Source organism: Salvelinus alpinus, chromosome 31 (genome assembly GCF_045679555.1).
Source record: "Salvelinus alpinus chromosome 31, SLU_Salpinus.1, whole genome shotgun sequence".
Taxonomy (NCBI): domain Eukaryota; kingdom Metazoa; phylum Chordata; class Actinopteri; order Salmoniformes; family Salmonidae; genus Salvelinus; species Salvelinus alpinus.
Window position 1 is genome coordinate 16,353,009 of NC_092116.1, and position 14,593 is coordinate 16,367,601.

Here is a 14,593-nt window from a genome sequence, read left to right on the forward strand (position 1 = left end):
ACAGCCTTCCAGGAAGAGACTGAAACCTATCACATATGATATGACATATGAACTAACAGCACACATCCTGACAAGTGACAGGAACCGCTTGTTCTAAAGTGACCAAACAGTCGCCTGTCAATCAGTCTGTTTTTCATCTTTAGAGGTTTCAGTCCAGCCGAGTTAATTCACTTCCTTCAACCACCAATGGAACCAATGGAAAAACCCATCAGGGATTGGGAATAGCCTACCCTGGTTCCAGATCTTGTGCTGTATTGCCAACTTCTATAGTTGTTGTCATGACAAAGTCCATAGCCATTGGCTATATAGCACAAATACTGTACATCTGGGACCAGGCTAGCAATGACAATTGGGGTAAAAGGTGCATGGCTTTGCATACTGAGCCCAGATTAGGGAGAGCTAACGCTGAGACACAGGTGTACCTCTCCTTCAGAGCTGCCGACACAAAGAGCTCAGGGACACATATAGGTACTAAGACGGACGGAAAGACAGACAGACAGATAGTAACAGAGAGAGAGACATGCACAGGAACGCAAAGCACATATCACTTCTCCTTTCCTTCCATTGGGACAGCTTAACTCCATTTCTACATTGTGACCTTGTAGCTGAAGTCATCATGGCCCTACTCTGGGCACAGGCCTTACTACTGGTCACCATGGCAATGACGGATGGTGTTCAGGGGACGGTGGAGAAGGAGTTGCTGTACATGGAGACGCCCTCCGTGGGCCTAGAGAACCACTCGCTCCAGAAGATCTGCCAACACTACAACAACAAGCCACACTTGTTGGCCGACAACGTCCCCATTTACTCAGCCTACACCTTCAAGTGCTCTGACTGGGAGAAGAGGGTGGACATGCCCTGGATGTACGAGCCACAGATTCCCTGGTGACATTTCAAGTCATTGGTTACATCCCAAATGCACCTTATTCCCTATTTAGTGCACTACTTTTGACCAGGGCCCATCAGTCCAATGTTTTTTTTCCATAATGATTGCCTTTCACTGCTAGACTGTTTATTTATCTTAATGTATGTTTTTTTTCTATAGCTTTTGAATTTGAATGTATGTGGTGCTAACTCAATAAAAGTACATGTAATTTCATGGGCAAATGCACCTAATTTCATGGGCTTATATTTGACTGATCATAAACTGCATGCCATAAAGTCTCCTTTTCACAGCAAACATGTGTTTGAAGAAGTAGCATATTCATTCATCTCCATATCAATGTCCATAACAATCACACTTTATATCCAACATTCATTATCTCATATTGCCTCTGTTTGTTTCCCACCCAGCTGTCCACCGTCTCTGACACTGGCGAGATGCAGGCGTTCCCACATGGGTACATGCACAGGAACTTTGAGGATGACCAGGCCGTGCTGGAAAACTACACCAATGCCAAACTTTACAAACATGGCCACCTCAACCTTGACGACCACCAGGCTGACCCAGACGACAAGGCCTCCACCTAAACACTGACCAACGTGGTGCCTCAGGTCTGCCATTTTATTTTACTTGAAGACAACGTCACATTTGTATTGAACAAAATATGATTTTTCAAAAGTGGGATAATGTACTGAGATACTTTACTAATACATTTTTTTTAAAGCAATAAAATACAACTGTAACGACTCCCACCGAAGGTGGCTCCCCTTCCTGTTCGGGTGGCGCTCGGCGGTCGTCGTCACCGGCCTACTAGCTGCTACTGACTTTTCCTCCCCCTCCCTTTTTGTTTAGTGGTTACACCTGTTTGTGGTTAGGGTGATTAGTGGGGCTTTATTACCCAGCAGCCCGGCCTGCTGGGTGTGCAGGATTGTTTTGTGTACAGGTAGTACATGCTTGTGTGTCACGGTTCGTGTACGTTGTGTCTTGTTATTTCGTGTTCTCATTTATGTGGTGGAGCATTACATTTAGAGTGGCGTCGTGTTCACCCGTTTAGGGAATTAAATTGGAACGCTACTCTGAACTCTCTGTCTCCTGCGTCTGACTCCTTCCTCCACTACACCCCGGGCTTTACAGAATCGCGCACCTGATTCAAGAATGGAGTCAGCAGGAGCAGCGGCCAACCCACTCCCATCTATGGAGGAAAGGGTTCTCCACCACACTACCGTCCTCCATCGCATCGGTTCCGCCATGGACCAGATGATGGAGAGAATGGACCGATGGGAGAGGAGTGGTCTCCTCTCTCCACCTGCAGTTTCTCCAGCTCAGGATTCCTCCTCTCCTCTCTCACCATCCTCCGGCTCCAGCGCTCTCCGTCTTGCGCTCCCGAGGGAGTATGATGGAGCGGCAGCGGGATGTCAGGGTTTCTTACTACAACTAGAACTGTACCTGGCAACCGTGAGACCCACTCCCTCGGGAGCGGAGAGGGTGAGTGTCCTCATCTCCTGCCTAACGGGTCGTGCTCTGGAGTGGGCGAACGCTGTCTGGAATGGCCCAGACTCAGCGAAGGAGCACTACCCCGAATTTTTCCGCCGCTTTCGTGCCGTGTTCGACCATCCTCCTGAGGGCCGAGCGGCGGGAGAGCGACTGTTTCATCTTAGGCAGGAGAAGAGGAGCGCCCAGGACTACGCATTGGAGTTTCGGACCTTGGCCGCGGGGTCTGGGTGGAACGACATGGCCCTTATAGATCACTACCGATGTAGTCTCCGGGAGGATGTCCGCAGGGAGCTAGCGTGCCGGGACGAAGCTCTCTCCCTGGATGAACTTATTGATATGTCCATCCGGCTGGACAATCTGCTGGCTTCCCGCGGCCGTTCGGAGAGGGTCCTGTGCGTTCCATTCCCATGGAGTTGGGAGGGGCCGTGCCGAGGGGTACCGGAAGAGGAGGCTCCCCCTGCACCAGCTGTGGTCGGAGAGGACACACGGCCGATCGGTGCTGGGGGGGTCCATCTGGGAGTCGAGATGGCAGGCGGAACATTTCTCGGTCACCTCAGGTGAGTAAGCACCAGACTCACCCAGAACCCCCTGTTGGTCACATGTTTGTCTTGATTTTTTTTCTTGAGTTTTTTCCCTCTTCCCAGCATAAGGCATAGGTCGATTCAGGTGCAGCTGGGAACTTTATGGATCGCGGACTCGCCATCAAGCTAGGTGTTCCGCTTGTGCCGATAGATTCTCCCTTTCCCGTGCACTCCCTAGATAGCCGGCCATTAGGGTCAGGGTTGGTCAGGGAGGCCACGGTTCCACTGGACATGGTGACGCAGGGGAATCATAGGGAACGTATAAGTCTTTACATTATCGATTCGCCTGCGTTTCCAGTGGTACTGGGGATTCCCTGGCTGGCTAGTCACAATCCTACTACCACTACATGTGGAAACAGGGGGTTCTCCAGGGGTGGTCAGAGGAGTGTTCTGGAAGGTGTCTGGGAGTTTCCATCGGTGCCACGTCGGTGGAGAGTCCAGACCAGGTTTCCACGGTTCGCATTCCCCCCGAATATGCCGATTTGGCAATCGCTTTTAGTAAAAAGAAAGCGACTAAATTACCACCTTATAGACCGGGAAGGGATTGTGCGATAGATCTCCAGGTAAACGCTGCGCTTCCCAAGAGTCACGTGTACCCATTGTCCCAAGAGGAAACGGTGGCTATGGAGACATATGTCACTGAGTCTCTGGGACGGGGTACATTCGGTCCTCCATCTCACCCGTCTCCTCGAGTTTCTTTTTTGTGAAGAAAAAGGAGGGAGGTTTGCGTCCGTGTATTGATTATAGAGGTCTAAATGCCGTCACAGTGGGGTTTAGTTACCCACTACCTCTCATTGCTACGGCAATGGAATCATTTCACGGAGCGCAGTTCTTCACAAAACTGGATCTCAGGAGCGCATATAGTCTGGTGCGTATTCGGAAGGGAGACGAGTGGAAAACCGCATTTAGTACCACATCGGGCCATTATGAGTACTGCGTCATGCCATATGGGTTAAAGAATGCTCCAGCCGTTTTCCAATCCTTTGTAGACGATATTCTCAGAGACCTGCACGGGCAGGGAGTGGTTGTTTATATCGATGACATTCTGATCTACTCAGCCACTCACGCCGCGCATGTGTCTCTGGTACGCAAGGTGCTTGGTAGACTGCTGGAGCATGACCTATATGTCAAGGCTGAGAAGTGTGTGTTCTCCAAACGAGCCGTCTCCTTTCTGGGTTATCGCATTTCCACCTCGGGGGTGGTGATGGAGGGTTACTGCATTAAGGCCGTGCGTAATTGGCCGACTCCGACTACGGTAAAAGAGGTGCAGCGGTTTTGCCAACTACTACCGGAGGTTTATCCGGGGTTTTGGCCAGGTAGCAGCTCCCATTACCTCACTGCTGAAGTGCGTCCGGTGCCTTTGCAGTGGTCAGCAAAAGCGGACGGAGCTTTCAACAGGTTGAAGGCGCTGTTCACGGATGCGCCCGTGTTGGCGCATCCGGACCCCTCTCTAGCATTCATAGTGGAGGTGGACGTGTCCGAGGCTGGGGTAGGTGCCGTGCTATCACAGCGCTCGGGTACGCCACCAAAACTCCACCCCTGCGCTTTCTTCTCGAAGAAGCTCAGCCCAGCGGAGCGTAACTATGATGTGGGGGACCGGGAGTTGTTAGCGGTGGTCAGTGCTCTGAAGGTGTGGAGACACTGGCTTGAGGGGGCTAAGCACCCTTTTCTCATCTGGACCGACCACCAGAATCTGGAGTATATTCGGGCAGCTAGGAGACTGAACCCACGTCAGGCAAGGTGGGCCATGTTTTTCACCCGATTCCAGTTTACTCTATCGTATAGACCGGGCTGCCAAAACGTAAAGGCGGATGCACTGTCCCGTTGTTTCGAAACGGACGATCGGCCCACCGAACCTACCCACATCCTTCCCGCCTCAAGGCTGATAGCACCAGTGGTGTGGGAGGTGGACTCGGACATCGAGCGAGCGTTACGGGCGGAACCCGCTCCTCCTCAGTGTCCGGCGGGGCGGAAGTACGTGCCGCTTGGTGTTCGGGACAAATTGATTCGGTGGGCTCACGTCCTACCCTCCTCGGGTCACCCTGGGGTGAAGAGGACAGTGGGGAGCCTTCGGGGGAGGTATTGGTGGCCTACCTTTGCTAGGGACGTTAGGGTTTATGTCTCCTCCTGTTCGGTATGCGCTCAGAGTAAGGCTCCTAGGAACCTTCCTAGAGGGAAGTTACAACGCCTCCCCGTTCCCCAACGGCCTTGGTCACATCTATCCGTAGATTTCCTGACCGACCTTCCCCCGTCTCAAGGGAATACTACGGTTCTGGTGATTGTGGATCGGTTCTCTAAGTCCTGCCGTCTCCTCCCGTTGCCCGGTATCCCTACAGCCCTGCAGACTGCGGAGGCATTATTCACCCACGTCTTCCGGCACTACGGGGTGCCGGAGGACATCGTTTCTGATCGGGGCCCCCAGCTCACATCCAGAGTATGGAGGGCGTTTATGGAGCGTTTGGGGGTCTCGGTCAGCCTTACCTCCGGTTATCACCCCGAGAGTAATGGCAGGTGGAGAGAGTGAACCAGGAGGTGGGTAGGTTTCTGCGGTCGTATTGCCAGGACCGGCCAGGGGAGTAGGCGAGATACATCCCCTGGGCCGAAATGGCCCAGAACTCACTACGCCACTCCTCTACTAACATGTCCCCCTTTCAGTGTGTATTGGGGTATCAGCCGGTCCTGGCACCATGGCATCCGAGCCAGACCGAGGCTCCTGCGGTGGAGGAATGGGTGCAGCGCTCCAAGGAGACATGGAGGCCCGTCCAGGAATCAATTCAACAAGCTAGTGGACGGCAGAAGGGGAGTGCTGTCCGCCACCGCAGTGAGGCCCCCGTGTTTGTACCGGGGGACAGGGTCTGGCTCTCGACCCGAAACCTGCCCCTCCGCTTGCCCTGCCGGAAGCTGGGTCCGCAGTGTGTAGGGCCCTTCAAAGTCCTGAGGAGAATAAACGAGGTGTGTTATCGATTACAACTCCCTTCCTATTATCGTATTAACCCCTCGTTTCATGTGTCTCTCCTCAGGCCGGTGGTAGCTGGTCCCCTGCAGGACGGTGAGGTACCGGAGGTCCCTCCTCCCCCTCTGGACATCGAGGGGTCCCCGGCGTATAGGATACGGGCCATTCTGGATTCGAGACGCCGGGTGAGGGGCCTGCAGTACCTCGTGGACTGGGAGGGGTACGGGCCGGAGGAGAGGTGCTGGGTACCGGTGGGGGACATTTTGGATCCTTCAATGTTGAGGGATTACCATCGCCTCCATCCGGATCGCCCTGCGCCTCGCCCTCCGGGTCGTCCTCGAGGCCGGTGTCGGCGCGCTGCGGGAGCCGCGCGTCAGGGGGGGGGGTACTGTAACGACTCCCACCGAAGGTGGCTCCCCTTCCTGTTCGGGTGGCGCTCGGCGGTCGTCGTCACCGGCCTACTAGCTGCTACTGACTTTTCCTCCCCCTCCCTTTTTGTTTAGTGGTTACACCTGTTTGTGGTTAGGGTGATTAGTGGGGCTTTATTACCCAGCAGCCCGGCCTGCTGGGTGTGTGGGATTGTTTTGTGTACAGGTAGTACATGCTTGTGTGTCACGGTTCGTGTACGTTGTGTCTTGTTATTTCGTGTTCTCATTTATGTGGTGGAGCATTACATTTAGAGTGGCGTCGTGTTCACCCGTTTAGGGAATTAAATTGGAACGCTACTCTGAACTCTCTGTCTCCTGCGTCTGACTCCTTCCTCCACTACACCCCGGGCATTACAACAACGTCCAGTCATAAAGCATTTTATACCAAATACATAAAATAGCAACACCAGTGGTTAGAATGACGTCCTAAACCCTAACAACCAATAAACATGCAAACGTATGATGTGGCACTGTCTTTCAGGTCTGAGAATTCAGCGCCGGCACCTGGAGGGAACAGGAGCACGTCATCCGCAAGCGCCTCAACAACTACTGCCGTGGCACCGCCTACGTTATCACCGGAATTACCACCTCGGAGAACATGATCTGGCGCCATAACATAACAAAAGGGACGATAAACTGGGGGGAAGGTTTGCGGGACTCCACTCGGAGGGGCAGATCCCGGGTGGACTGCCATACCCTCTGCCTGACACGATACCGGGGAGCAGGGGTCTGGTGGCGGTCCGCTTGTCGTCGATACCTGGAGGTGGTCTTGAGAAGAGACGACCGGGCTCTCTTCCAGGTACGACGACAGCGGAGGACAAACATCTGGGCCGAAGGTATGCCGACCTCTTCCTCTTGCTCAGGGAAGAGCGGCGGCTGATAACCCAGAGAACACTCAAAGGCCGAGAGCCCCGTGGCAGAGCAAGGAAGGGTGCTGCAGGCGTATTTGACCAACACTAGTTGCTGGCTCCAGGTGATGATGTTGGTGGAGACTGGCCGTTGGACTGGGGGTGGGACTCGGAGGACAGGCTGGCCAACGAACCAATGAGTGTGTAGAACTGGGATGAGAACTGAGGACCCCGGTCGGAGACCATGTCCACTGGGAGTCCATGGATTCGGAAGATGTGTCGCACCATGAGCTGGGCCGTCTCTTTGGCAGAGGGTAGCTTGGGGAGAGGAAGGAAGTGGTCGGCTTTGGGAAACCGGTTCGGATCTGCGCACAGATCGTGCATGCGGCGACGAATGCGGAGATGTCAGGAACCATGGTAGACTCCAAAAGCGTTGTCTCACAAAGGCCAGGGTCTGACGGGAGCCCGGGTGGCAGGCAAGCCTGGAGGAGTGGGCCCACTCCAGGACCGAAGAGCGGGCCACGTCAGAAACAAATATCCGGTTTTCTGGGCCCCCCCCGGGGTTAAGCTGGGAACGCTGCACCTCACAAACCTGCTTCCCTATTCCCCAGCTGAGTGCCGTTGCCAAGCACGAGGTGGGAAGGATGGTCTCAGGATCCGGAGTTGTAGCCGTGGGGCTATAGCGACGTGACAGTGCATCCGGCTTGACATTATTGGATCCCGGTCGGTGTGAGAGGGAGAAGTTGAACTGGGTGAAAAGCAGATCCCATCTAGCTTGCCTGGAATTGAGACGCTTGGCGGTGTGGAGATATTCCAGGTTTGACAGGTGAATGTGAACGTCTTTAAACAAAGTAGGCTACACCATCTGTTGTAAATATTAATATTTAATGTATTTAATGATTATATACTTAGAGAAGAATTACTTCCATTGAATACAACACAAAAGCAGCACATTGATTTTCAAGTGAGGGTCAATGAATTGATATACTGGACTTCCAGCTGAATGTATCAAATCAAGTAGCTTTTTATTGCAGTGGTAGCACAAACAACATGGCACAGTCATGAGAGAATGAAAAAACAAAAGTCAAGTTTAATGCAAAACATTTCATGTTGTAATTGTACATGGCCTCTATCAAATAAACATACTAAAATTCAAATAAACCATTACCTTCAGAAATTCATATACTTTGGATGTTTTTGTTGATGATTTCTTGTTCAGAACAATAGGTTAGAAATGGTATGCATTAAGGTTAAACAGGCCAGGCTAAGGTTTATAGTGCATAGCATAGCGGTTTTGAGAGCAGGGACAAGTGATGTGACAACAAACAACATGGCACAGTTAATGCATGATATTTAATGTTGTAATTGTACATGGTCCCTGTCAAATAAACATAAAAACATGTATATAAACCAATACCTTCAGAAATACACAGTACTTTGGATGTTTTTGTTGATGATTGTCATTTTTTTTACCAAAGTAAAATGATTTATGGTTCAGAACAATAGGTTAGAAATGGTATGGCTTAAAGTTAGATAGGCCAGGATAAGGTTTATAATGCATAGCATAGCGGTTTTGATCACAGCTCACTGAGAGCAAGGATATAAGGGTAACCATTATCCCTCACATGCGATGTGAGATTCATGTGGTTTTTTCGTGACCATTTGCCTTCTGCTTAACCATAAAAGCCAGGGGGTCTCCTAGGGGCCGGCCCGTCCGGATGTGAGCCAGAAGATCCTGGGTCATGTTGAGGGAGTTGCGGGAGGTGTAGAGGTCAGAGAGGTCAGAGTTCATCCCAGAGGGGACATACTCACCACAGGTGGAGCCCCCAAGTCCTGGGGCACAGTCAACATTGTAGGCGTAGTACAGGTTGCCATGATTCATGGGACACATGCTGTTGTGAGGACCCGCTACGATTGGCTGGAAACTGCACTTCCCTAGGAGGTCGTTCCAAGACTTGTACCAGTTTTTGTCTTCATCGTACACTTCAAACTTCAGCTCGCTGGCCAGGGAGAGCTTGATGAATCCGAAGTCGAAAAATGACTTCCAGGCAGGGTTGTTGTTGTTGTAGATCACCTTGGTCTGCACAGCTTTGTCATCCACGAACACCTTGACGGATCAAACCAAATCAAACTTTATTTAAGGCTACTGTATGTTATTAGAAAAAACAACAAAACGGGACCCCCCGCCACTTGTTTTGGTATACACACTACATGGTCAAAAGTATGTGGACACCTGCTCATTGAACATCTCATTCCAAAATCATGGACATTAATATGCTGCTATAACAGCCTCCAGTCTTCTGGGGAGGCTTTCCACTATATGTTATAGCATTGCTGTTCCTGGCTCGCAGTTGGCGATCCCATTCATCCCAAAGGTGTTCGATGTAGTTGAGGTCAGGGCTCTGTGTAGGCCAGTCCAGTTCTTCCACACCGATCTCGACAAACCCTTTCTGTGTGGACCTCGCTCTACTGCCAATGTTTGTCTATGGAGATTGCATGGCTCTGCGCTCTATTTTATACACCTGTCAGCAAGGGGTGTGGATGAAATAGCCAGATCCATTCATTTGAAAGGGTGTCCACATACTTTTGTGTAGCTGAGGGATGGGGCTACGGAAATGTAAAATCCTAGACTTTAACATTAAAGTCCACTGAAGAACAAACTTCATAGTAAGTTAAAATAGTAAAATAAAATAGGTAATACCTTGACGAAGCCGTCGGTCTCGGACGTGGTGTCCCCCCAGAGGCCCCTGGCATTCTTCACAGTGACGGTAATGTGGGCCAGGCCCTTCTCCTGCGGGCAGCACTGGCTGGTCATCTCCTTGCTGGCCTGGCACACACACTGGCAGGAGTCGTGGGCACTGGAGCTGGAGCCTCCCTTGCACTTCCCAGAGCAGTGCTTGACCAGAGCGTGTTCCAGGATGTAGTCCTCCACAGCCTTCTTCAGCCCAGCCCGCTTCCTGGCCTGCTTCTCCAATAGGTGGAGGGGCTGGAGGGAGTAGTTGATGATGTCAGGGATGGTCTTCAGGCTGCTCGCCCAATCAGCGAAGGCCTTGGAGTTTTTACCCGTTTCGGAGAAGAGCAGGTCGGGCGTCCCGTCCGTCTGTCCCCCCACCACCTCGGTAAACCTGTTTGTTTATCATTATCACATGTTTTGTCTTAAACGAGGACCACAATGGAAATATGTGTTTTATAAGTCTTGTATAATGCCCATTAACCCCCCAAAATCTATCAAATCAAAATCAATCGAACCTCTCTTTGAAGGTGCTGCTGAAGCGGTCCTTGGTGTCACGTTTCTGAAGGTCCTTCTTGCAGAACTTGGTCTCTGTGTTGAGTTCAGCTGATCCGGTACTGGTGGCGACGGAGGCCTCAGCCTCAAGACAGTCCTTGACCTGGATTATTATATTGTTTTGTATTGTAACGTAATGTACATTTTCTTTAAATAAATAAATAAAAATACATAGATAAATACATTTACTAATATATTTTGATTAAAAAGTACTTGACCTCGTTCTCATTGTAGCCGCTCAGGGCCGCCTGGCACACTCGCAGGGAGGTCACGCTCTTCACCTGCCCCCCCAGGAGAACCTTCTTGATGAAGTGGGTGCCAAAGTTGTCAAGAAAACGTCTGTAGTCAACCTTGGTCTGGTCAGTGTAGAGGGGGGGCAGGAGGCCCAGGGAGCGAGAGAACTCAGGGTGCAGGGGAGGGTCATCTAGCAGGCGGTAACTGAGAAAGAAACACACAAGATGGAGAGTTTATAGCCTGTAGAGAGCAGTGTTGGTTCTATAAAGTTAAACGTCTACAATACAAGTGATTTTATATTTATAAGGTATATCACCTGTAATAAGAGCAGTGTATATCCTGTTTGATGAAGCTGTACTTGTCCTTCTTCGACTGGCTCATCACCGTTTTGGCAGCTCTGGAGTGGGTGCCCCCCACCATGACCGACCCCTTAGCCTGGGGGGTCATAACGTCCAGACCAATCTTCCAGCTGACATCTACCTACACATGGTGGTGGATAAGGTGAGTTTACCCACATAAAGCACTTTGAGTTTTGGGAAAAGCGCTATATTTAAATATATATTGAATCAGTTATTCTTATTTATATTATTATTATACTTATGATTATTATTATTATAAAGCTCTCTCTCGCTCTCTCTATATATATATATATTATATACTGAACAAAAATATGAATGCAACATGTAACACTTTCAAAGATTTTACTCAGTTACAGTTCATGTGAGGAAATCTGTCAATTTAAATCAATTCATTAGGCCCTAATCTATGGATTTCACATGACTGGGAATACAGATATGTATCTCTTGGTCACAGAAACCTTTTTAAAAAATGGGCTTCACAATGGGCTTCATTGTGAATTTTTCAGTACATATGTGTCAATAATTTATTTCAGAAGGAGCCAGCAAAACTAGTGCACTCTGTGTGCTTCGGGTCATTAGACACCATTAAACATGCACCTCTCTGGGGTGTGGACACGACTGGCTTTTCCTGTAACTGTGTTATGGCCAACTATGTACTGTTGCTATGGTTAAACCTCTTGGGTCTTTTCCAGAACAGGGGTGTCCCTTTCAGAGGAGTTAGCAGCATGACATGCATTGTTATTCCTGTAAAGTGCCAAGGTCTGTTACTATGGGCCTACATGCATGAACCTGGCTTAAGGCGAGTGCAGGTCTATTTGTGTCTATTTCTGTGGCTCTACGGTTTCCATGCCCTAATTTTAAACCAATAAGATAACGGTGGCTAAATGCCTGAGGGGATGAGCCATTAAGAGGAGTTACTTTGAGTGTGACGAAAGGAGGACAAATATATAAAATGTGTGTGCCAAGACTGGAAGGCAGTTGTATGTATGAACCAGCTTGGCTTTTGTTAAGTGGTAATGAAAGTCTGTTTGAACTCACATGCTCTGGTATTTGTGAAATATGACTGACCAAATTTTTCCACGACAGCTTCAGGATCTCTGCATGGTATTTCTGTGTATTCAAATTTCCATCGATAAAAGGCAATTGTGTTCGTTGTCGGTAGCTTATGCCTGCCCATACCATAACCCCACCACCACCATGGGGCACTCTGTTCACAAAGTTGACATTAGCAAACCGCTCGCCCACATATTTGTTCTGTGTTTGGAAGGCTGGTTGGACGTACTGACAAATTCTCTAAAACAACAGAGGCCGCTTATGGTAGAGAAATTAACATTAAATTCTCTGGCAACAGCTCTGGCGGACATTCCTTCAGTCAGCATGCCAATTCCACGCTCTCTCAAATCTTGAGACATCTGCGGCATTGTGTTGTGTGACAAAACTGCACATTTAGAGTGGTCTTTTACTGTCCCCAGCACAATCAGCTCATTGATATGACACACCTGTCAAGTGGATGGATTATTTTGGCAAATGAGAAATGGTCACTAACAGGGATGTAAACAAATTTGTTTGCAAAATGTTCGAGAAATACGCGTTTTATGCGTATGGAACATGTCTGGTATCTTTTATTTCAGCTCATGAAACCAACACCTGACATGTTGAGTTGAGTAGTATTACCTCTGTCTGGCTGTTGCTCACAAACTCCTCGCTAGAGTCGTAGACCATGCTGGCTAACTTCATCTGGCACTTATGCGAGGGACGCCAGTCCACCACAGCCGCAGGCAGCCTCTGAGTCTGGCCATCCATGAAAGGGTTAACACAGAGGGTACAGGTCCCGTTATTGGTCTTCCTCCAGGTGTCCACGTCGATGACATAGGCCTGCTTACGTTCCATGGTGACGACGTCGAAACCCTCGCCCGCCAGGTTGGTACCGGGAGCTGACAGCGCAGCCTTGCACTCTGCTGGCCGGCCCGTGGTGCACGAGGACAGGACAGGGGACAGCCACGCTCCCCACAGCCACAGCAGGGCAACCAGAGAAGTCTGTGTGCCTGGAGAGGAGGAGGAGAAGGTAGATATTACATTACATTTCATTCAAGGTAAATTCAAATGGTAAACTTAACGGGATATTACATTCCAATATCAACGTTTGTCAGATGTTTTCAGAACTCTAATGTTAAGATATTGTGGCGTAATTTGATTTGTCTGGCGGAAAAACACTTAATTCCAGGATACATATGCACGCGTTTTGGAGACATGCATAGAGAGTAAGTGTAGATACATATAGCCTCTTACCTGACATAATATCAATCACAATCTCTTGGTGATGATGATGGGTTTGATGAAGAGGATCATGGAACAATGGAGCATTCTGTGTGTGACTGACTAACTGACTACAGGGAAACAAACAGCAAGATGTCTGTGGGTTCCATCCTGGAGGCGGCGTCGTTAGTTGTGGTCAAGGCTTTGTTTATATAGATGGGGCCTGCAGTTTCCTTTGGTTATGAACCACCACATGCTGTTGCTATGTGTGTTTTGGTGTGGGGGTGGGTGTTCACTTATAAGAAAGCCTTTGCAGACATACAGATAATTAATATCTGTGCATGAGTGAATGTTTCATGGCAGCAGAAAAACAAGACTTGACCCAGCAGTTTCCTAACTCTAATTGCACACACTTTTACCTGTCTGCTACTGCTCTCCATAAATAGTCAACCAGGCACCCAATCAAACCGATCCCTGGCACTGCCACTTTACATACAGAGCCATTTGACTGCTTAGGCAGTCATTCTCCCTCTGAGATTTGTGGATAGGGCTGGGCGATATGGTCAAATCAAACTGAAGAAGAGATAATCAAATCACATTTTAGTTGTCACATGCGCCGAATACAAAAGGTGTAGACCTTACTGTGAAATAATAACCTGCCCAGGGACTGCGGTTGAAAATTAGCCGGCTGGCTAAAACCGGCACTTTTACTGAAACGTTGATTAATGTGCACTGTCCCTGTAAAAATAAACTCAACTCAAATGCTTACAAGCCCTTAACCAACAACGCAGTTTTAAGAAAGATAAGAGTTAAGAAAATATTTACTAAATAAACTAAAGTAAAAAAATACATAAATAAAATAACAATAACGAGGCTATATACAGGGGGTAATATGTACATGTAGGTAGGGGTAAAGTGACTATGCATAGATAATAAACAGCCAGTAGCAGCAGTGTAAAAAAAAAGGGGGGGGGGGGGGGGGGTCAATGCAAATAGTCCAGGTAGCCATTTGATGAACTTTTCAGCAGTCTTATGGCTTTGGGGTAGAAGCTGATAAGGAGTCTTTTGGACCTGAATGATGAGTCATTCAAAGAATAGACCGTCTGCTACAGTGGTGAGAAGAGGGCTTTATGGTGGCGCTGAGCACAGTTGAAACCCTTCCTCTGGTACTCTGTCATGGTGGTTAGAAGTCTTGATAAGCACAGCATCACATGACACTTCCCTCATGATGAACAGGTTTCACTGTGAACAAAGTGCTGGTAAATGGTACA

The 14,593-nt window shown here is 49.2% G+C and overlaps 1 protein-coding gene and 1 pseudogene across 1 annotated transcript; one reads left to right on the forward strand and one right to left on the reverse strand.

Moving 5' to 3' along the window:
* The first annotated feature begins 365 nt into the window (after positions 1-365).
* LOC139561042 (uncharacterized) lies at positions 366-7,219 on the forward strand (annotated as a pseudogene).
* A 968-nt stretch (positions 7,220-8,187) lies between these two features.
* Positions 8,188-13,486, reverse strand: LOC139561419 (perforin-1-like). The gene is made up of 7 exons (XM_071378487.1): positions 13,356-13,486; positions 12,741-13,111; positions 11,024-11,187; positions 10,692-10,911; positions 10,437-10,576; positions 9,889-10,312; positions 8,188-9,294 (listed from the first exon to the last, which is right to left on the reverse strand). Exons 1-7 carry the CDS (start codon positions 13,360-13,362, stop codon positions 8,827-8,829), a joined length of 1,794 nt encoding a protein of 597 aa, XP_071234588.1. The 5' UTR covers positions 13,363-13,486; the 3' UTR covers positions 8,188-8,826.
* Between the last annotated feature and the right edge of the window lie 1,107 nt (positions 13,487-14,593).